Genomic DNA, 24,871 nt, shown 5'->3' on the forward strand with positions numbered 1-24,871 from the left:
TGGAGGCAACTTTCCAATACCGCCTCTATATGCTGTGTATCAAAGTATTAACCAGAGACATGAAGTTTCATTTCGATGGCTGTAACTGTGTCTGAAATTTAATTTCAAGTTCAATAAATGAGTGACCCATTGCAAATTTGGCCTAATTAAACAGGTTCTGGAGCCTGCTCTGGAAAAGAAAACATATGTCAACATGAGGAAGTGGAAGGCATCCTACATGCATGCCATCTGTGCAAGAAGATACTTTGTTGTAGTTCATAATACATCAGAGTCTCACACACATGCACACTGATTAATTCCTTGTATCCTGTATGATCATGATCAAACTTTCTGTTAAAGTTCCTTTTATTGGCCAGACATCTTTCATCTTTTGTCCTTTGACCTCTCAGTAAATGAAGGGAAAGTAAACATAAAATGATTTTACATGCACCAATAAAGACTCATGCTAAATATTATCTTCTGTCTTATTAAGAGCATTAAAGAGGTTTTCTGCATCATTAAACACTATGGACTGTCTTCTCCATTCGTAGGCTTCTGAATGGGGTGTTTAAGTTATCTCTGCTGTGTTCATTCACACTCTACAGATTCTTCATATATGATGTTTGCCCCGAGCGTTCATTGCGCTCTGCTCGGTGTTGTGTTGTCAGTTCAAATCTCTTTATGACCCACTGAACCAATTTTCTGCTCTGCGAATATTAGATTGTCAGCTGTGCATTCCCTATTATTATTATTTATTTTTTTTGGGTTTAATTTTCTAGGACAACATCAATGTGTAAAGTATTAATGGTAATAAAGATTACTTTACTCTGCAGGTCACTGACTCATAATTGTGCCGTGTGGATGACTTCAAAGACTTGAAAACTGTTTTTTACTGGAATGAGAATATTGACAGCAAAGTTCAAATCAGCTGAGTCACTGGATAATCTTCTGCTAAATGTCTGACTGTTCAAGTCTCTATGTGAGGCTTGAACCGCTCCAGTGCAAGGAATGCAAACACACCAGTCAATGCAAAGGGCGGACTCAGAGGAGGACCAGGTGTGTGCTGTCATTTGTTTCAATCTGGTACACACAAACATACTCGGAGACTCATTCAAGGAGAGCCTGCAGAGTGTCATTTTACCTTAAAGGAGCTTTATAAAAGTATACAGAAAATGGGGAGGAAAAGTTGGTAAGAAGAGGAAAAGAAAAACACACGGAGCAGCTATGTTGTTGAAGAGTCCTCTGGACCGGGTCAGAGATGCTCTGAGAGGTCAGAGAGCACGGGAGAAGGACATCCGCAACTTGGTGTCCAATCTGCCTTATGAGGGCTTGGGGAAGGAGAAGCAACCCAACCGCTACTTCCCTGGCAACGCCATCAAGACCACCAAATACACCCTTCTCCTCTTCATCCCCATGAACCTCTTCGAGCAGTTCCACCGTCTAGCTAACATCTACTTTGTGGGCCTGGCTATTCTGAACTTTGTCCCCGTAGTGAACGCCTTTCAGCCAGAGGTAGCTCTGATCCCCATCTGTGTCATCCTGTGTCTGACGGCCCTGAAGGCCGCCTGGGAGGACTTCAGGAGGTACCAGTCGGACAGAAAGCTCAACAACACGCCGTGCTTTGTCTACAGCAGGTAACGGACTCAAAGACAATCATGTCCTGAATATAGAAACTGTGCAGTTGCGCGGTTCGTGCATGATGTAGCGAGTGGAAACACTCATGGTGCCTAATGATGCTTATCATCCAGCATGTCGATGTCTGTGAGAGTGTGTAGATCTGTGTGATTGTGTGTGTTTCACCTCCTCTGCATTTCAGCACCCCGTGAGAATTTTTGACTTGAAATGGAAAATGTGTGGGAGATTATTCCTCTTTTGAAGAGCCTCACAACAATATATCGTACCATCGCAATGTGCAAATTTGATGAAATACTCAACTGGATGTTGCGTCAGCAAAGACAGTAAGGTTAGCGGTTATCTATTTTTGAATTGCTGGTGAAGGATGAATAATTCACAAATGAGGATGAACACTGTCATTTCAAAACATTTCTCTGATGGGATTTTGGATGTGGATCTCCTTTTGGATGTGATGTGAGAATAGAGGCCACTAAAATGATGAATCCTCACACATTCAACCTCTGGAAGGGTTTATCGTTAATTAGCAGCTTGCTTTGCTGATGTCCCATCGTTGGTAAGCGCAGCCTCGGCTGGGGGAAACCCCTGTATCTCATGTGTGTGTGTGTGTGTGGCGATAGAGTCCAAGTGCAGACCCAGTTGTAGCATCTCGGACCCTTCAGAGAACGCACCGGTCCCTCTGGGCCCCTTAGCGGGCACTAGTCATCTTCACCTCATATAAACAGCAGTTGAGCCGTGGCGAGCAGGCTCTCGTGGGTCTCTTATTGCTTGCTGGGTGGGGATGCTTAAGCTCCATTTTTGGGCTTGTGAAGATTAGAACAGAATCGATATGCTGGGATTTCTTTGAAGCACACAAATGTTTCTAGAAGAAGCTCAAGAATACATTTTAGGCTTCCACACACCTTGTTTTCTCTATCTAGGTGAAGTTTATCCATCTGACAGTTCGAGGAACACACATCGTTGCGGTGCATGTTAAGATCCACGTGGAATGTTTTCAGATGAGAGGGATTTAACTGTAATTCACCAGACCTTCTCAGATGCACGTCTTTATTTCCAATCACCTTTCACCCGCATGTTGTTTTCAAAGAGGTGTGTAGTGTGTCTGTTTGACCATGAGTGCCTTATCTTTAGGGTCATTCTATCAATCTTGTCTCTATCTCAAACTCTTGTCAACCCCCCTGCTCTACTGAACATGCCAGCTGTTAATCACGGTGATTGACTCTTAACACATGTAATTGTATTGTTAAATATCTCAAATTGTATCGTCTGCTCTCCACAGAACATGCAGTCATCACGCCTAGCAGACTGTTCCTATCTGTGGTTTAGGAGCCTTAAGATTTAATTTCATCTCCAGCACATGTTGTATGAATGTGACTTTTATCATACTATCAAACCAAACAGGGTATCTGCAGTGTCACTATAATTCTTGAGATTTGTCTTCTCCAAAAATGATTACATTTTAAGGAGACACATCATGTAGCCACATTCACAAGAGCAGCTACATTTTATAATTAGACAAAGACATTATTTTGGCAATGTGAGATCAGATTGAAGTTTGCTGAGAAGTTTAATAAAAGCAAATAACATATTTCCAAAGTGTGTAGGTGAACACTCCTTGGCAAACATTTGAAAAACGTTCTGATTATGTCTTTAAGGAAATGTACTATATGCAATGTGACAATAGACACTTTTGATAAATTAACTTCCCATAACTGAAGATGTACATGCAGCTATTCTGACAAGAGAGAATATATTTGTGCAACCTGCTAACCACAACATACTAAAAATACATAACACCCCCCCCTGGCTTTGTTTAAGGCGAGGTGTGGTGTTGTGTGGCAACCGCCCGATCAGGTCCTACATGCAGGGCAGCGTGCCTGTAGCTCTCTGTCATTGTTAATTAGCCAGCTTGACATTCAGGGTCAAACCATGTGGCTCTATGGAAAGCCTCAAACTCTGGGAACAGCCTCGGCTTACAATGTGTACTGTCTTTCTCTGAAAGTTTCCTTATTCCAAAACACATAAACACACCTCGGCCGCTGTCCAAAAACAACAGTATCGATTTTTCATTTGGCTGTATTGTTTATTCCCTAACTTAAGCAGCGGCTGTGATTATTTAATCCTTACAGAGTGAGTCAATATTTAGTTTGATTGCGCAAACATAGACAAAATACGGCCCCTTTGCCAATATTGTTAATAAATGTGTAAAAAAAATCAATATAAAAGCCACCCAGGGACTGTGTATCTTTATGAAATCATCTGTAATAACTGTTGGTGTCTGACATGTATGATTTCAGGAAGGATAAAAGGTTCACAGAGAGCCGTTGGCAGGATGTGCGTGTGGGTGATTTTGTGAAGGTGGTTTGCAATGAGATCGTCCCTGCAGACCTGCTGCTCCTGCATACATCAGACCCCAATGGTGTGTGTCACATAGAGACATCCAACCTGGATGGAGAGACCAACCTAAAGCAGAGGAGGGCAATGTCTGGCGTCTGCGTCTCAGTAAGGAATAGCTACCATTTCTAAGTTTAATTTCTCTCCTGTTTTTCCTCTAATCTTCCATCTCCATTCTCTCTGTGCTGCACCACCTTTCTATATATTATACCACAACTGTGTATAAAATTTGTTAGAACAGATTGAGTTACCTTAAGAAAGTTTACATTCATGCTGAAGTGACTTTATACCTCCCTCATTTCCCAGGATCCTGAATTCGAACCTGAAAGCTTCAACACTGTTGTGGTGTGTGAAAAGCCCAACAACAATCTAAATCATTTCAAGTGTTATGTGTGAGTATCAACTACACAGATCACATGGATTCCCCAAACAGGGCCTTTAAGCATTTCAGAGAAGCCGAGCAAAACTAATTCCAACCCACTTGCTGCACTTTCTGATGCCACCAGAGGCATTATTGTGGCTGTAATAGACTATAATCGATTTCCTCAGGCACCACAGCTCTTACAGCTGGTCGACCATGCTGTCCAGCTATGGCCATAAAGAAGGGGAATTGCTAATGGGGAATATATAAGCAGTAATGAATATCTAACAAGATCTGACAGTACAAAAGAGGTTTCTCCCTTTCTCCTGTGCAGAGAGAAACCTGATAAGGACAAGGTGGGTGCTGGAATAGAGAGTCTGCTGCTGCGAGGCTGCAAAATGAGAAACACGGACCACGCTGTTGGCTTTGTTGTGTATGCAGGTATATTCTCCATTTTCTCAGCTGTTTTACCGCTTTGACCTTGAGCTTTTAGTGTTTTTGCCCAGGGCCATAGCCACAACTTTAGAAAGTCAAGAGCTCACATTATCCCATCACAACCATACCTAAAACATTCTTTATCTCTTTGTCGACCAAACTCTGTAAAACATTCTAATTTAAAGTATTTTTGCATATTCATCCTTTCAAATGTCCAGTCATACTTTCTGTACATTTTGTCGCCTTACATTGCAAGAGTTAGTTATTATGGTGCAGAATACTTCCTTTGATTCCAATGTGAATGCTTGTGGATCTATGAGGCTGTAAAAGGCCTTTGTCATAACAGCCATGTCGACATGTCATTGTAGGGTAAGCATAGGTGTAATTAATAAGATTAATTATGGCCCTGATCCTTGTGACACATTAAATAGATGGACCAATGGACCATTTTTCATTATGTCAATTACACTTGTGTTTACCTTGCTTGACAAAAGGGCTACTGTGAAAAGGGCCAATCAGCAAACAACTGTTTGTTACGTAAAGATAAAGTGAATTAATGTCAAACTAAGCAGAGAATAAAGCTGCTCATCCTCTGTGTGTGTTGTCATGCATGCACGCTTATCCTTACTTTGTTGACGTGTTTGCTAATGCTAGTGCTCTTAGATGTGAGCCGCCTTGACCGTCGACATGTTGAGAGACGAAGCATGGTAACATATTTAGCTGGCACAGTGTACTTGCATATTCACTGTCTTCGTTTCGCAGATGTTATATGAAGGATCACCAAAGTGAATACAAGGATGCACCATCTGGGAAAATCAAAGTAAACATATTGAGTAGCTGTTTAATGGCTGATATATCACAGGGCACATGAGAAGTTTGACTTTCTGTGGTTGTTAAAGGAAAAAGTCAAAGGATCATCAAAGGCAGTAGAATTCATCCTCGAGGGACCACAGATGGCAATTCATCTAATAGCTGTTTAGATCGCGTCTGGATCAAAGGGGTGGACCAACCAAATGGCAGACAGACTGACATTGCAATGCTTAGATCCATGGTTGAAAATATCAGTCAGTCTCAGAAAACACGTTTTAAGTGTAATAGTTAACCCACAAATTCACTGAAACATTACAAAAAACATGACCTCAGTGTTTGAATGTCCTGTTTTTTGTCTTTACATTCGCTGACCCAGAATAAGCATGTTTTAAAATATAATAATCAATTTCCCTTGGTGTTCACTGACCATTTGGACCTTGTGATCCCATCTTTAAGGCCATGAAACCAAGTCCATGCTCAACAACAACGGGCCAAGATACAAGCGCAGCAAATTAGAGCGGAAGCTGAACATAGACGTCATCTTCTGCGTCATTCTCCTCCTCAGCATGTGTCTTGTTGGAGCACTAGGTCAGTGATGAATTACATAACTTAACCATACATTCACAACACCGACTGGATCAGGATTAATGATTTTACATTGATGAGGAGACATTTCATTTCCAGTACAGAAAAAAAGAGAGGAGATAGGGAAAGGTGCGGTGCCAAAAATAGCTATCCTCCCTGCGCGACAGTCTGTGTGATTAATTCCCCTGTCCTCACACATGCAGGTCACTTCTTATGGCTGCAGGCACTGCCCAGTGGGCCCCCTTACCTTGTCCCCGACAGCAACGGTCACCTGGACAGTCCCAGTCTGTCTGGCTTCTACATGTTCTTCACTATGATCATCCTGCTGCAGGTAGAGGAGTCAGACTGTGTACGAAAGAAATTCTTTCTTTCTTTTCTTCTTAATGTCTTAATTTCCTTTTTTGTTTCCTTCCCCCTCATTTCTTCTCACATCTTCTCTTTCCACCGTGTGTTGTCTACTCTCATCTTTACACTTGTAACATCACCTACATTTCTTCCCTTTCTCTGCTCACTTCTTTCTCGCTCTCTCCTGTGTCTTCTATATATTTCACCTTTCTCCTCTCCTCTTCTTTGCTTTTCTTATTTTTCTCTCCCCTCCCCTCGTCTCCTCACTTGCAGATCCTGATTCCTATCTCTCTTTATGTATCCATTGAGTTGGTAAAGATCGGACAGATCTACTTCATTACTAATGACATCGATCTGCACAATGATGAGACCGACAGACGTGTGCAGTGTAAGACCCTGAACATCACAGAGGACCTGGGACAGATTGAATACATCTTCTCCGACAAGACGGGCACCCTCACTGAGAACAAGATGGTGTTTCGCAGATGCTCCATCATGGGTACCGAATACCCACACAAAGAAAATGGTAAACCTCATGTTGACATTTTATTTAACCAAAAATAGCTATTTATTTATATATACGCTCATACAAAAAATAAACATATTCATACATGTATCCTAAAGGTCATTAGATTACTTGTCTTTAGTTATCTTTGGTCATTAGCTTAAAAAGGTCTGGATGAACCTACTTTCTACTTGTGAAACATTTGAATTACGTATTACTGAATTACACTTTGACTAATGCTCACACAGCACAGAGCAAGATAGGACTGGCCCGCATGCTAGCATGCTAGCTGGAATCATTATTTTTTCCCCCCAAGAGTTTCACGTTCCACCTCGTCCGGACCTCCTGTGCTGTGACTGGCTACTAGGCAGTTGGCCTCCATGTTGCTTCGACTTTTTGGTTCATTTTGATCATGGGAGAATTCTGCCTTCAGGGCTTTCTCTCAGAAAGGGTTTATTTTTAAACCCGAACCATGATCTTTTTCTAAACCTAACAATGTAGATTTTGTTGCCTCAACCTAAAAAGATTTCCGACAGAGGCTCCTCCTGTGTAACATTTTAATAACAAAGTGGTATTAGGAAGCTAGTGGCTAGTGTTAGTATCATGCTACTTTTAGAATAATTATTGTTTAATCCATATCTTTAAAGTCTTTTGACACTGCATTTGTAGTCGAGCGCTCCGCATTTGAACATTTCTTGACCGGACATATAGTCCATATGGTATAAGATACATCTTGTATGTATCAACTTGTTTTTTGGGGATTTACAGCCATCCGCCTTGCTGTCCTCGATGAACCAGAGTCAGGGGAGGATGTCATCTTCGACCAGCGGCCACGACCCCCCCTGAGTGGATGGTCTCTGGACACTGAGGGCACCACCCCTGACTGCACACAATATCAACAAGACAACCGACACAAGACCAAGGTCAAGGGAAATGCCCAGAGCGATGTGGCCTTCAGCAGTCCACTGGTAAGAAAATCGCCTAGTCAGGAAGAAAAGGCAGATATTTAAGTCAGAGCGGGGTCAGCTTATAAGTTTGGTACGGCTTGATGTTCTAATGTAGGATTACAGAAAGCCAACGTGGGGCGAACGGTGATCAGCATTGTGTTTGCTCATGCAGGAGGTGTCGTCATCAGGTGGACTCAAGGCCACCCAGGGGGGCCCACAAATTAGACTCATTCCTCTTGATTAACAAGTGTCCTTGCAGTTGTAATCATGTCTGAGTAGCACAAATAAATGGCTCAAAATCAAACATGACAGTGCATTTATTGTGAACCCAATACTATCAACCTAATGGAGGGATCTGGAGCAGCTACCGGCACATCTTGTATTACCACTATTATGGAAAGGAAAATGAATCATAACATCTTTATTGAGTTTATGCTGCTGTGTTACCATAAAAAACAGTATTAAGAATGCATTTATCTGAATGGATATGTAACTTTATCCATCCATCCATTTACTGGCTACCCTGCTCGCGAGGAGCCTTTTTTAGTATGGCTTATGCGAGGGGCAGGAAGCATACTGGACAGGCTGCTGGTCCCTCACGTGATCATTTTAATAAAAAGTAATCATATTTATTTTGCGGATTCAATTTAGGTCATTATTACATTAGTATACAAAAGTAATATAAATAGTATTTTCTGCTTCTTTTCATTAGATGCGTGGTCTTATTGGTATTAGTAATGATACATAAATGTAAATGTCATGTGTGTTTCTAAGATCAAGAAAATTGAAAAAAAAATTTAACCCATGACCTGATTCAAAATATGATTTTTGAAGTACAACCCCACTCAAAAGACCTCAATATGTGATTTGTTTACCAAAATCTCATCCATCCTCGTGTCAAAAGGCCACATGGTTCCCCCCCGCCGCAGATGGCCGAGCTGTTAGGTATCAGTGATAAGCGCATCCATTTTGGCGTAAAGTTGCCCCCGTGTCTGTGACGGGACATATGGTCATGCTGGGCACCATTCGGCACAGTGATGTCACATAAATGATAAACGTGCACTATAGATTAGTCATAGTAGTCTCGATGTACAGTATTGTAGCACTGTGTCTATTCTTGTCCACACGGCAAAGAGAAGACTGTGTTTATTCCAGCAAGGCGGTACAAAGCCCGTCTTTGGTTTCCCTCACTCTGTGTCTCAGAGCAGGATGTTTGTATGAAAGAAAACGTCCTCCATTCCTTTTGTCCTTCCTGCAACAGTTTCTTGTCGTTACATTAGCAAACCAAATTGGATGAAACGTTTAAAAGCCTCAAACTTTGTTCCAACCCTGTCACATCAGAACAGTGAAAGCTGAAAGAATTTCAGCAGTAAACAGTTTATGAGCTTTCAATTACTCCAACAGGAAACTGAGGTGATTCCAGACAGGAAGCTGCTTCAGCAGATTAGCAGTGCGGGGAGCTGCAGCGGCAGCCGGAAGACAGATCTTCACCTGGACTTTTTTCTGGGTCTCGCCATTTGCAACACGGTGACGGTTTCCATGGCGACAGCTCAGAGACAGAGGGTGAGCGTTTTTGTTTACTGCCGCTGTGACGGGAACGAGAGATGGAGGGCACAGTCAGGAGATGAAAAAGACGGACGTAGGATTTGTTCTCTTGGAACTCCCAGTATGCAAACATGTTTAAAAAATTGCAAACTTTTCTCCTAGAAAACTTCGTGAAGAATCTATTAATTATCTTTAAACCTGGTGTCCGGACATGTAGCAAAATCCCCATAATTTAATTAGTAACACACAACATTTAAGTTAAAATTATTCCTATTAACCTTAAACAATTAGTTTAATTTTGAAAGTTCTCTTCAATTGTTTAGCTCTAAGTTTCTGTTCGTTCATCAGTGGTCAGTGCTAATTTTCTTTCATCTTCAAAGCCCCAGTTGTAAAGATTCTGAGTCCTCGCTAAATTAGCCACGTATAAAGGGAGATTCGCAGGGGCAATCAGGGTTGTCTTTATTAATTTTAGTGCTCACTCCTCTTGACTGTGCTGTTCTCAAGTCTGGCAGATGGGGGAGATATGTGGGTTTTCCCTTGAGTTTGTAATTAAAGGTAAAAGCGCAAAAAGAAACGAAGTGGAAATGGATGACATGGTTTTAAGAGTGTTTTGTGTTATCACCATATGGGTGTATGTGCAAAATGGTTACATCCAAATTTCAGTTTTCTTTGCTTCACTTTTTCAGGTGAGAGGATTTTCACGCTCTGGTCAGGCAAACAACTCACTGGATACTTCAGATACAAAGTCTGTCTCTGTTCTCCATATTTTCACCTCCTGGCAGCGCACGCCCAAGAGAAGTCACACAATATTAGAGGACTCAGTTGTAGAGGAGGACCATTGTAACCCTGTAAAAGAAGAGGAGTCTGAAGATACCACTGGGCTCCAAATGTGTTCACTGCATGCTCCATCCGACAACACCTCAGATAATCTGAGCTACGAGGCAGAGAGTCCAGATGAGGCCGCCCTGGTGTACGCAGCCAAGGCATATGGCTTCACTCTGCTGAACCGCACCCCTGACAGTGTGACGCTCAGGCTCCCGTCTGGGGAGGAGCTGGTGTTCGAGGTGCTGGACATCTTGGCCTTTGACTCCAACAGAAAGAGAATGTCTGTTTTGGTGCAACACCCAATCACCAGAGAATATGTGCTGTATACTAAAGGAGCAGACTACGCCATCATGGAGCTACTTGGTACACAATAGTAACGCACAATTATTAAATTATTTACATTTATTTGTCAATACGGAGATACCCTGGGGCATTTCATAATTCACTGTGAATTAAATAACGTCATATTATTTCCAGAACATCTCAGTGGGAAGCAGAAGAATATAGCAGCAGGTACTCAGCATCACATCGACTGCTATGCTAAAGATGGTCTACGTACACTTTGCTTTACAAAGAAGGTGCATGATCTAATTTGTTGATATTTACCAGCATCATTTTGTCCAAACTAGATGAGCTCTGTTCATCTTCTTTCTGCATGTGCTGCAGGTTGTGAGTGACAAGGAGTATAAAGGCTGGTCCGTGAACAGACAGAGAGCTCTGGCTGCTATAGACAATCGAGAGGAGCTGGTTATGGACACTGCAGTGCAGCTAGAGACAGGCCTCTCCCTGCTGGGTAACATACATCAGCCCAACACACATCATTCATAATACACGCTTATAAAACATACTGTGTATCTGTGTGACAAGCTCTGTGTTTGAATAATGCCTGACTTTGGATATACATCCTCCTGCAGGGGCGACGGGCATCGAGGACCGTCTTCAGGACAGCGTCCCAGACACCATTGTGGCACTGCGGGAGGCAGGGATCCAGGTGTGGGTGCTGACTGGTGACAAGCCGGAGACAGCTGTCAACATCGGCTATGCCTGCAGGCTACTGGAAGAGGAAGACCTGGTGATTAACATGAGCTGCAAAAACAAGGTGAGGAGGCCGCTGTCTGCCTCACTGAAGGTTGGTTGTTTGACTCAGAACTGCTTTTCTTTGCTGATTGAGTGATGCATGATGGGACAACTCTGATTTTTTTTTTTTTACACCACAATTAGAATTTGTTTTGGAAAAATCAAACGCGGTATGAAAATGTTAATGTGTGTAAAGCAACATTTAGGTTAGCTTAGCACAATGATGGAAACCAATGGGAAACAGTTTGCTGGCTCAGTCCACAGGTAACACAATCTGCCCACTAGTAGTTGCCAGGCAACAAGCAGAGAAACCGGGAGGTTAACAGTCAAAGAGATAGTCGGCCTCGTTTTTACACATTCGACAAACGCAATACAATTAATGAATAAGTCTTAGAGGTGCTTGGAGGTCAAATGTGTTACCTTTGTACAGAGCCAGGGTAACTGTTTCTAAGCTTTAAGCAAAGTAATCGCTACTTATGGGGTCTTACCACTGAGGTGAGAGTGGAAAACCTTCTCTTTAATAGACAAAACTTGCATCTCTTTATGACCTTTGGCATTATATCTGAAATATCAGATTTTATTTGGGGGTAGTTAAATCTTACATTATGAGATCTTACTTGTCAAATAATATCAAAGCCGATAGTAATGTGGAAGGAATCTTCTAAATAAGTTAATAAGATATACATATATATATATATATATATATATATATATATATATATATATATATATATATATATATATATATATATATATATATACATATATTTGTAACTGTAAGGAAGCTTCAGAACGAACCAGTCTACCAGACATTCACTGCACTCTTATTGAGATCTTTTCACAAATGTAGGTATATATATATATATATATATATATATATATATATATATATATATATATATATATATATATATATATACATATATACATATATATATATATATATATATATATATATATATATATATATATATATATATATATATATATATATATATACATTTCACAGTTGATTTGTGTTTTCAAACAATATCTAAACTCAGCTTTTGCGGCTCCACAGACAGATATATATATTATATATATATATATATATATATATATATATATATATATATATATATATATATATATATATATATATATATATACATATATATATGTGGGGTGAGTTATGGACTATATGGGGTGAGTTATGGACTGTGATAGATTCACGATGAAGTAAATAAATTGGGGGGAGGGCAAACCTGACGAGAAGAATTATCATGATATAAGATTATTAGTGCTGTAAGAATATCGCATTCCATCTTAAATTACAGGTTCATTTAGCACTTGTTTTTTAATCTTCAAAATATATTCTTATTGCTTTCATGCATGCCTGAATAGTTTAGCCTCTCAATATGAGGTGATTTATATTTCACTTATAGCAGCATTGACTGTATTTAATAGTCATTTAGGATAAATCTTTTGTCTTCCAAGCAGTAAGTTCAGGTTTTATCTCAGAGTACGTCTCCCCCCAATTTAAATGGCCAGACCTTTTTGATCACTTTTATATTTAACTAAAGGTCAAACCCTCACATTTTCATCGGAGAAAGATAAGGTGTGGGCCCTGCTCCTCTGACGTCATTAAAGACCCTCCATAACAACCTGACCATGTCTTAATCATCCCTGGCCTCAAATAGACTGAAATTACCCGTCGGCTCTAACGGATACATGGGGAGCTCTTTGAAACAAAGGCACTGCTGCGCTCTTCTCAGATGGGACCAGTCATTGATGATGAATGGAGGAAGATACCCCCCAATACAATATCTACTGCTTTCATATCTAATTAGTAGTCTAATTTTCAACCCCCAGGGGAAATACCCCTTTGCTCATATTGGTAATGAACTTTTTTTGTTTTTGTTTACCGCTGTAACTCGATGACCACCTGAGGGAGGCATTCCCACCGTCATCTCCCAATCACACCTAATGAAATTTAACTGGCACTAGATAGATGATCTAAAAACATGATGTGACCCAATTTCTTTTTCACCATGTCTCTTTTCCTTTTGGCTAAGAGGCTGGAGTTATTTACAGACAACAATGATGAGCCTGATGGGACCACAGCCTCATAATTGCTTCAGACATCATGAGCATGACTCAACAGCATACAGTATTCTACATAAAAAGAAGACTATCTTTATGCAAAGATGATATTTTTACATACTTTATTTTGTCCATAAAACTGTTCAAAACCAAAGTGATTTAGTTTACTATTGCAGAAAACATTAAAAGAACATATTTAAAAAAAAGAAAATATTCCCATCTGAGATGCTGAAACTAGCAAGATTTTGCATTTTTATTTCAAAGGGATTTAAATGCTGAATTGATTTTCAAAATTGTTGGTGGTTATTTCACCACAACTAATTGTTTCAACTCCAGTTTGAAAAGCTTCATAATACTGAAAACACAGCAAACTAGCCAGATGTTGTTTTGCAGTTGGCGTGCACAACCATCTTAGACTGCACACTGGAAGAGATGAGGAGGTACAGCGAGGACCCTCGCAATGTGGATACAACCCAAAACATCTCTCTGGTGATCGACGGACGCACCCTGACCATGGCTCTGTCGTCAGACCTGCAGGACCGCTTTGTGGACCTGGCGAAGCGCTGCCGCTCCGTGCTCTGCTGTAGAGTCACGCCGTTACAGAAGAGCAGAGTGGTGAAGGTCGTCAGGGAGAAACTCAAGGTCATGACCCTTGCTGTTGGTAAGAACTTTTTTTTTTTAGCTTTTCATGCAATTCCTAATACATTAATCTGGGACCTGTTAATGAAAAACAGAAGAAACAATAAACTATCAAATTAAAGTGAAAAACAAATACGGTCTTTTTGCAAGTCTTTGTTTGAGCTTAATGGCCACACCAAATATAACTTATATAGAACTTTAAGATTACAATTTTCAACAACAACAAAAAAAATCAATGAATTGATTATGATTATATACTGCAGGGTTATTGTTATATGTTTTTCCTTTTTTTAACGGAGGACATTTAGATGTCAAACTAAACCAATAAATTGTGTCTGAATTCCATTTCACTGCTTCAGTTTCTTGGTCTTGGTTTTGTGCGAGCTGGCTCAGTGTCACACTGTCACGGCATGCTGGGACACCGAGTTAATGTTATTAGTAAAAACTTGTGCTCTTCCTACTATGACAAGTCACCTTTGAGAAGGAAAGCAAAAAGCATTATTATGGGAGATAAATGGTTTTGTGTGAGTGCAATAAGTGTTGCAGGGTAAAGGAAAGCCAATTCTTTCAGGTTTTCTAAGACTCTTGATGTTATCAGTGAGTCATTGAACCTTCTGAGAAATGTATTGTTGGACATTAGACAAGAAAGTCTCATCTACATTGAATAAAAACAAATTCATACCTAACTATTGAATAAAACTACTGACTTAACGTTTTAAAATGGCATCCTGCTAAGACACATAGTCCCTTCACTTGCTTTTATAAGGATGTAAATTTGAATTAATTCATGTCGTGACAAATGTATATCGTCAAGATATCACAAAGAAGGGTATTTTGCATGAAACTCACATGAAATTACAAAATGAATGCATTTTATTTGTATTAATGTATTAAGACCCATCAAGTCAGTGGGTCTTGATCCATTTTCTTCTTTACTGATATTCACTCTGTGGTTTCACTTCGTGGTTTCAGGCGATGGTGCAAATGATGTCAACATGATCCAGGCAGCTGATATCGGCATCGGGCTATCCGGTCAGGAGGGCATGCAGGTCTGAACTGAGGTCTTTGGCTTCCAAGATGTTATTTGTTTCTTTGACTGGTCTCACTGTCCAAAACTCTCTCTCATCTGCAGGCAGCCATGGCGAGTGATTTTGCTCTATCTCGCTTCAAACACCTGAAAAAACTTCTCCTGGTTCACGGACACTGGTGCTACACTCGACTTGCCAACATGATCATTTACTTCTTTTATAAGAACGTGGTGAGTGTCGAGTCTACGTTAGAGCGCTCTGCTGTCTGAATCAACATCTTGCCTGGATTTCTCATGTAATCATCCACACTTTAATGTGCTCCAGGCCTACGTGAATCTGCTGTTCTGGTATCAGTTCTTCTGCGGCTTCTCCGGCGCTGTCATGATCGACATCTGGCTGATGATTTTCTTTAACCTTTTTTTCACCTCGGTACCGCCCATCATGTTTGGGATTATGGACAGAGATGTTTCTGCAGAGATGCTGCTTGGTGTTCCTGAACTGTACAGAACCGGACAGGGTGCAGGGGTCAGTCGCAACAGTATCGACGTGTTTATAGAGTTGGGTCGTGATTGAAATACACAGACTATGTTATTAAATGTAAGTATTAAAATGTATGTGTGTCTGTGTGTGTGTGTGCTTGTTTAGGAATACACCTTTTTAACTTTCTGGGTCTCCATGCTCGATGCCTTCTATCAGAGCCTGGTGTGCTTCTTTATTCCATATTTGGTGAGAGAAAAATATATTTATTCTGTGTCTTCGATAATATATTGTGCAAAGTTGTTTTTCTGTTGTGATGAGTTACACATTATTTGACCGGTTTAGTGCTTTTTGCCTAAAATGTGACCGTGTATTTTCTCCCCTCCAGGCTTACCAGGATTCAGACATTGATGTTTTTACTTTTGGAACTCCTTTGAACACAATTTCGTTATTTACTATCCTTTTGCACCTGTCAATAGAGATCAAAGCCTGGGTGAGTGCTGAACTGATATACAATCACGATGTACAGTATACTGTGAATACACCGTGAGCCAAAACACTCAGAAATAAATACTTTCAGTCTGGTCTGCATTTTATACTAATATGATGATGACGACAACAACAATATGTTTATTTTATACATGAATGTGCAACATTATTTACATTAATCCAGTGCATTTTTAAATACATGAATGTAATTTAAAAAATCCTTAACAGAGAGTTTATGACGAATGGGGTTGTTTTCTAAATATGTAATTGCTGTTTTTGAAAATATGTAATTGCAGTTTTGTGCATCTGTCTTGCAGACAGTGGTTCATTGGGTAATCATGCTGGGCAGTGTGGCATTGTACTTCATTGTGACGCTTGCCTACAGCGCCATCTGTGTCACCTGTAACCCTCCATCCAACCCGTACTGGATTCTCCAGAGCCAGATGGCCGACCCCATGTTTTACCTTATCTGCATCATCACCACTGTAGTGGCTCTGATGCCCAGGTACGATTCATTTAATGTGCCCACGTCATTGTGACTGAATCGATTTTTCACTGTACTTATTTGAATAGATTCTGCCTTGCTCTACTGCAGACCTCTGAAGAGCATATAAGCAGCAGATTGTTTAGTTCTCCTATTTTTCTACTTTGATCTCCTGTTATATGTATGTATTAGGGTAAATGCTAACCATTTTCTACAGGAACGCTGGCAATTTACAATCAGGGGAATGTTAAACTCTTTTTTCTTCATAAGACAATGTGTTATGAAGAAATACAGGTCTAAATAGGGCTAATCCTCTTCTTTGTTTTACATCAATTGGTTACTTAATGATTAAAAAGACCCACACACACCTCGAGCCCAAGGCACCGCTTCAAATGTTGTGTTTTGTCTGATCAACTGTCCAACACACAAACTCTCACTATGAATTGTAACGCTAAAATCACGAGGGACATTTCTCATTTGTAAGAGTTACAAATCCTTGCCAAATCAACAAGGTCAGAAACCACCGTTACAGTCCTTCCACTCCTGTTAAAAACTAATCAACCTCATAATTATATTATGTAAGTGTAATTTTGGAATTTGTATTTGACTCGCGCAGATCATGAACTACTATGTCATTGCAAGGTTGTTGTCTCGACAGATTTGTAATTAAATAATGTTAATTGTGAAGTCCAGGAATGATCTGCACCACGGCTCGGTCTTTCCTCCTGGTTGCTGATGCGTCTGAAAGTGCTGATATTTAGAGGGAATGCTCTGATTTACATCAAAGAGCCGCATATTTTTCACTGGCCTACTTTCTCACCACCACACTCTCTCCCCCAGGTACATGTTTCATGTGCTGAAGAACTCTATCGCCCCCTCCCCGCTTGTGCAAGCCAGGCATCTGGACCGGCTGGACCCCTCTACGCGGGACGAGTGGATGAAGGAATGGAGGGGCTTCAGGAGCACGAGCCAGGTCAAACGCTCCAGGTTGTCTACCCCTCCATCTCCCACCATGGAGACCCCTGCGGATATTTACCCCCAGTCTGTCATCCCCTCTGATGTCATGGAGGATGAATTCACACTGAACGTCATCACAGGAAACTCTCAGAGGCCTATACACAATTGAGAAACAGACTTGTTGGCAACAGGAAGGACTAAGATGATTATTTATTCAGACAATTGTAAATAGTCCTCATGATTGGACATATCACAGTATGTTTTCATTCTTGGGGAAACACTGTTCTTTTTTGACTTGTGACAAATCATCGATTGGGGTGATGACTGAGGAAAAGTATGTAGGCCCTCTCCTCCTTACCCTCCTCATAACAAGCTGCCATAGTGAACACATAAGCCTGTTACTTTCCTGATGGGTTTTCAGAGCACAGTGGTAACCCACTTAGTCATGCCACCCACCCCTCCAAAACATGGCACTTTTCCAGAACAAAATGCTTAGCTGGTTTAATATATTCCTCTCACCTAGATACCCTAAACAGTCACAATGTATCCCGCCACTGGGGCGAACACATGTGTGTGCTTTACAGATTCCACCTGTTTAGAAAAATGAATGTTTTCATACTGTAGGCTGGGCCTGTGACTTGTTGGGTGTATTTTTTCTGTTTAATTTGCTGTGAAAATACACACAAGAACATTTAAATTGTGTTCACCCCAAGTGTGTGTGCTTGTGTGCATGTGTGCATGTGTGTGTCCGTGTTCGTGTGTGTGTGTGTGTGTGTGTGTGTGTGTGTGTGTGTGTGTGTCTGTGTCTTATTTCAGATATAGCAACTAGATTAAACAGTTCAGAAGGTAAATTCAGAAGAATCAAAAGAAAAGGCTTCTAAGCTACAAAGTCAGATGCCTTTTTTATGGAAATGGAGTGTGCACAAGCCAAATCCACTTGTAAAAATGGCTGAGTTATCATTGGCATACTTCATTATACAGTAGCTGCTTTGCTTATATAAGGTCCCACTGCCTCCAGTTAGACCATTGCTGCTCTCTAGTGTTGAAAGGGGAAGCTGCAAAAAGGTCAAAAGGGACACAGTCAGAGCTTGATCATATTATAGTCAGAAGAATAATGCAACATTTAAGTTAATTAAACAGATTTTAATTAATAATTAAAGACAGCAAAAGTTAAATAAATCTCAGTTTCAATGAATCCGACATCTTCCAAATCTAAGCAACTTTGTCATTGCTGCACATACATAAACAAATGTTACAAATGAATAAATGCAAGGCTTTTTTGATGTATTGTGTTAAAGTGTGGCACTGGATACTGTGGGCCTATTGTGTTTAATGCACCAGAACTATTTGCACAAAATAGTTTCCACAAAAATAAAATAAATGAAACGAAATGAACGTTTGGCACAAAGGTCTCAATTTTGAACACAGTAAAGACATCCAGTGTCAAAACCTTCATCTATTTTGCATGTGCTTCTAGACAAACAGGGATGTCCATCTATAATTGTTATATACAAATGTAAAAATAACTCTTCAGTAAAATAAGTATGAATATATCATGATTATTTTGTCCCCACCCACGCCATACACTGTTTTTATTATTACCAACTATAGGTGATGTTCATTGCATTATGGGGTCCTTTTGTGGTTTGGTTGTAATATATTATATATTGCTTATAGAACATGAGCTTGAAATGACAAATGAAAATCAGTTTAATCTGTAAAAAAGAGAATAATAGTAGGTTTAGATGTCTAAGGCTGAGTACAATATTAAAGGCTTCACTATTTAAAGCCTTTAAATTATTTCAGATGTTTTAACTACCAACTGAAATTCAAATTGAAATGTTGTCATTTAGGATCAAATACTAAACTCCACCGACACAAACATAAATAGACAAGAATACAAAAGACCAATTGTGTTTTACATCAAGCTGTGACTCTTGCTCTTACTCCTGTTATCTCTGTACTGCATTAGTATCACTATTGTTAGTCCGCTTTCTACCAACAATTGGCTGTACAGAGTCCAGACCCGGCCTCAAACTGTATCCTGGGAAATGTAGGAAATAACTGACATAAAGAGGAGGAGATGAGGTGATTTAAGACTTAACAATAAGGTGAAGAATAACATTTCACCACAAAAAAAGCCTGGAATTCACTGAAAGACACACATTGATGATGATGAAATGCTGTTTAGTGTGATGCTTTTAATACTAGCCAACAGATGGCAGATCCACTCCTTGGGTCTCAATGGGTGAACGGTTGCAGTGAGTGACCATCCTTCACAGACTAAAATAACAAACCACATGCAAGATTTTGAATCACAATGTCTATGCATAGAGACAAAGCTCACAAGACAGTTTTTAAGTGAGAACACATGTTCAGTCCTACATCAAGTCTACTGCAGGTAGAAATATAAGTGACAGCTTTAGAATGGACCCATGAACACTAATGACTTCCTGTCCAAAAAGAACCTATCACACTGCAGCCCTGCGCTCTGGCTTCATGTCAGCCTACCAGGTGGGCATCATATCGGGGAACCAGATGCGGCCCAGGTGCTTGGACACCTCACTGTGGATCTGCTCCATGTTGTAGCTGCTGTCTGGGATCAACGCCTCCTCCATGATTGACAGCTGAGTCAGCCTGCCACCGCACATCTTTACAAACTCCACAAAGCCACTGCAGGTCACTTCACACTCGCTTAGCCCGATGGCAGTCAAGCTTTTGCATCGTTCGGCGATTAGGATCAGCTCCTCGTCCAGGGGCTCAAGGCCGTTGACACAAACCACGAGCTCCACCAGCCGAGGACAGTTCAGTCCGATGCGTCTCAGCATCTCTTTGCTAACTGCCCGGCCAAAGTACAGGTGGGTGACGGGAGTCTCCTCGCGGAAGAAAGGCTCAAGCTCTTCCTCATAAACGAAGAAGTACATGACAATGTTGACCTTGGGTGAGTGTCGGACCAAAGCCTCCCAGCTGCTTCTTTTGATGGTGTGAAAGTGTGTCTGCCCGGAGTATTTGCTCACCACGTCAATGCGCAGGTGCTCCAATTGGACGTGTTTCTCAGAGGAGAGGGCCAGCAGGAGCTCGTCACTCAGGAGATGGTAGTTTAACGCCAGCTCCCTGAGTCCATGGCACTTGTCTGCTACAACCAGGATACCTGAGAACAGAAAGAGAAGTCAGAATAGCATTTCAAAGGAAACAAAACAACAAATCAAACAAATAATCAGCGAGACTCTCGGGATTCAGTCCACCACTCTGGTCCCGACTGAAATATGATCTATCTTTACCTGTAAGAGAGTCACAAAGCAAAGCGACATGACGCATCCTTGTGGCCTAGGAACTGAATACACTGACTATGTACTTGTACTTTAAACCCGGCCAACACATTTGTTGTACATTATTCTCCCTTTTTCGCTTTTCTCATTACTGGCCCACTCTCTAATAAAAAGCAGACCAAAAAAAAGAATAATTTATTTTTAAAAATGTGCAGTGACCTGCTGGGGAGACGTGAGGACAACTGCTCATCTTCAGCAACTTTAAGGTGTCGCTGTTGTTGGCAACCAGCACCTCCAGGGATGGGTCGTCCACTGGCGTGTCATCAATCTTGATAGAAGACAGGGACTTGGAGTTGACAAACACTACTGTCAGTGCAGACACAAAATGGGCCTGAGGAGGGACAAGCAATGATGATTAAACCAGAATGTCTTACACCAAATACATGTGCAGGATTTGTTTTCATTACTTTAACTACTTATGAGGGATAAAATAGATGATAGCATATAAGAAGCAAGGCAGCAGTGAAAGTGTCGACATGCTTATATGACACACAGGCAGTCTCTTACCTGAGATACATCCATGAAGCTGGGCCGGGCTGTGGAAATCAACCCCAGGGTCTTAATGGTACAGTTCACCAGCTGGGAGAGAATGTCACAGGCCGCCTCTGCAGATTCTGTGCAGCTGTCCACCTGATTTACCAGCAGGGATTCAACATTTAGGTAAAAATAAAAAAGCACACAAAAATAAGGAACGGAAAGACAAAGGTGTACTGTTGGAATAATCTCAGCCCTGAATGGGTTAAGCCCATTAATAACTAGGCAGCTGATGCGTCATAATCAATTCTGGAACAGATGGTTTGGATTAAGGAGGCCACACTTTGTTTTTAAGGCAGCTGTGTTGTGAAAATGGAGGAGAAGGTGAAAGGAGAGAGAAATGTGTGACAGCAGGAAAGGGCTCTCACCTTGAAGCTGACATACTGCAGGTGCTGGGCATGCTTCGTAATGATCTGCTGAATGAGGTCTGGGTGAGTGGAGCGCAGGTAAGACGTGGCTGGCTGATTGAGCTCAAACTCAAACCTCCTCCACAGATCAGGGGTGTGAAAGACGTCATTCCAGTAGCGACACACCAACGACGCCCTGGCCCGGTCAACGAGAGACAGATTCTGGAAGATCTTCAGGATGACGTGGTGGGGCAGGTTACCCCAGTCTTCTGCTGAAGTCAGGGCAAAGCTGGACGTCCCTCGCTTCTGTCTTTGGGCCCTCCGGACATTAGAGGGGAAGCGATGGCACTTCAATTTGAGACCTCTCTTTCCTTGTTTCATTCTGAAAGAGAGGGATCATGAGGTTAGGAACTATTTAACGTCTAAATGCAAAAAGGAAAAGGATTAATGTACATTATCATATCTGTATATATATATATATATATATATATATATATATATATATATATATATATATATATATATATATATGTATATATATATATATATATATATATATATATATATATATATATATATATATATGTATATATATATATATACTTAAATATCAGTTTATTGTAATCTTGTTGTGTTCATTTCACCTAAAATCAAGTTTGTTTTGATTTTAACACCATGTCAGTAGTTTACAAAAGCAGTTTAATTTGAACTACTATCATTACTAATAATGTCCAATCTTTCACCAGTGTTTTTTTAACACACTGACTGTTCTATATTAAATCAATGTCACATAATAATAATATTAATGACAGTCTATTAAATGAATTGCTCATTCTATCAGATAGTTAGTTTATACTTCATAAATATAACACTAATTTCAGTACAAATGCAAAGTGCACTGCATGTGTTCTTCCATTGAGCTTTCCTGCATAAAAATAAAAACGATCTGCTGATATGAGATCTGAGGCTTCTATTAGTGGTCAAATAGCAGTGTATTGAATAATAGCAAACTCATCTCAAACACTTGGCAAAACACTTGGACAAATAAAAGTGATGCTGAAGCCTTTTTACAAAAACAGTTCTGCAGTCTTGTGTAGAAAATCTTTCACTGGGTCCCAGGATAATTTGATCTAATCTTTACACATGCATGAACCACCAATGTGGTGACTTCTAAATACATTGTATGTCTTCCCTTCATAAACCAGACCTGTTCAAAGGCTTCAGATACAGGATGTCAACAGTAAATTGTTTGTAAAGTCTACTCACAGATTTGTTGATCCAGCCTATGAATAACAATGTGCAACATATGTTGAAGCTCAATACTCTGGTGACAGCACGATAAGGGCATGATCAATACTGAATATACATACTGCACTGCTTGTGTTAAATTCGACTATCAACCTGTTCATTGAACTGGGCTGAACTCAAGTGATAAGTACCACTTGTGGCATCAGGTACACACATTTGGACATTTTTTGAGCCCAATACTCATACAGTTATAAACACAGAACAAACGGCATGAAAACACGTCACTTACATGAGTGGCTTACGAGACTTCCCTCCCGGTGTGGTGCTCTGCCGTTGGAGGAGACAGCGTTCACTCGGAGCCATGGCTGGAGAAACGATATGTGTGCATGATATAGTGCAGCAGGAGCAGCAACAGCTCCCATAATAAGCTCTCCTCTGTCTTCACGGCTTTAGCAACAGATTGGCAGGCGCTGCTGAGCAGCCGGTACACGTGAGCGGAAGAAAACATAGATCTGCCCGACTGCATCTCTCACCACCAACATGCATGCAGAGAAATAGAGGCAATTTCTACATCAACACGGGGATTAAAAGCTCTTGCGTTTTCCTATTACCTTTGCTTTGGCTCTTTTATTTACACGTGTGTTTGTGTGTGTGCACGTGTGTCCGTGTCAAAGTGTGTATGTGGGTGAGAGGGAGAAATTAAAAAATGTTCATACCTTTAAAGCAAGGTATCAATGTATGTTCTCCAATGTCCATACCACCATATACTATTTACAAACCGTACTAAGTAAAGATTTGTTTTCAATACTTAGTATGTCACATACAGTTTGCCAAAAATAACAGGATGTCCTGCTGTATCCGGTCACATTTTGCAGTTTGCAAGCCAGCATCCTTTTTTTGGCTATATCTGAACCACAATCCTCTGTTTTTTGATATATGAGAACGAGTGTCAACGATTCAAGGTGCAGTGTTATGGCGGAGTAGTATGTCCCAAATACTGCATGCAATTAGTTCCTATTAAGGACAGCTGCATTATGTACTAGAAGTAAAGCAATACAAATATCTGATTTGGAATGTCTGTATGTGTGTATTAATTGTGCTTTGACATGCATGATCACTGGTGCTTATTTATGTGTTTCCTTTCATGCGGCTAGTTAAAGCCTTAAACATATCCTTGTTTTGCAATAATGAGCACATTATAACAGTTGTATTCCTGTTACTCTTAACATCATGACCCGGCTTTATTATACGTTTTGACAGCAAGTTCCCATAAAGCAATTGCGCTCACTGTCATTATAGTAAAAACGTGTTCTTTTAATGACTTGGAAGCCCTGGTGGTTTCTCTCTTCTTTCTCTTTATTATGTTTCATTATGCTTCCTCTCTCTCTCTCTCTCTCTCTCTCTCTCTCTCTCTCTCTCTCTCTCTCTCTCTCTCTCTCTCTCTCTCTCTCTCTCTCTCTCTCTCTCTCTCTCTTTCTCTCCCCCCCTTTTTATCCACTATAAAAAGTGCATGGATGATGTTAACGATTACTAGTTTTACTATCAGTAAAAACGTAATACATGAAAAAATAAACAATTCTAACCTAGATTTTACCCAGAGCTTTGCCTGTTAGACTCACACTTCTTATTCATTATGTGTTTAGCAAACACTCACAAAAAAACTAATGTATCTATAAAGTAGATATTGACTCAAATAAAGTCTCAACACAACTCATATAATAGCTCATCATTGTAGGCGTGAATGACTACATGGGAGAAAATGACCTCATGAGCTGAATTTAGGGGAATAGTTACCAAATTATTGTCACGTCTGGTCT

General features: G+C 40.5%; 2 protein-coding genes across 2 annotated transcripts; one reads left to right on the forward strand and one right to left on the reverse strand.

Annotated features, from left to right (window-relative positions):
* The first annotated feature begins 1,203 nt into the window (after positions 1 to 1,203).
* On the forward strand, positions 1,204 to 18,989 carry atp10b (ATPase phospholipid transporting 10B). Its single transcript, XM_068585730.1, has 21 exons — positions 1,204 to 1,613; positions 3,909 to 4,113; positions 4,312 to 4,397; positions 4,701 to 4,807; positions 6,068 to 6,199; positions 6,400 to 6,527; positions 6,815 to 7,067; positions 7,815 to 8,014; positions 9,398 to 9,556; positions 10,225 to 10,736; positions 10,836 to 10,941; positions 11,030 to 11,156; positions 11,278 to 11,462; positions 13,916 to 14,183; positions 15,134 to 15,210; positions 15,294 to 15,419; positions 15,514 to 15,714; positions 15,835 to 15,915; positions 16,055 to 16,159; positions 16,473 to 16,660; positions 17,480 to 18,989. The coding sequence occupies exons 1-21, from the start codon at positions 1,204 to 1,206 to the stop codon at positions 17,763 to 17,765; spliced, it is 3,942 nt and encodes a 1,313-aa protein (XP_068441831.1). The 3' UTR covers positions 17,766 to 18,989.
* Positions 18,990 to 20,103: 1,114 nt separating this feature from the next.
* Positions 20,104 to 22,187, reverse strand: fbxl3l (F-box and leucine-rich repeat protein 3, like). The gene is made up of 4 exons (XM_068593498.1): positions 21,828 to 22,187; positions 21,433 to 21,555; positions 21,085 to 21,256; positions 20,104 to 20,747 (listed from the first exon to the last, which is right to left on the reverse strand). The coding sequence occupies exons 1-4, from the start codon at positions 22,185 to 22,187 to the stop codon at positions 20,104 to 20,106; spliced, it is 1,299 nt and encodes a 432-aa protein (XP_068449599.1).
* Positions 22,188 to 24,871: the final 2,684 nt, after the last annotated feature.

This window comes from Clinocottus analis, unplaced genomic scaffold (genome assembly GCF_023055335.1).
Source record: "Clinocottus analis isolate CAN_PGR_092001 unplaced genomic scaffold, fCliAna1.0.p SCAF_10, whole genome shotgun sequence".
Classification (NCBI taxonomy): domain Eukaryota; kingdom Metazoa; phylum Chordata; class Actinopteri; order Perciformes; family Cottidae; genus Clinocottus; species Clinocottus analis.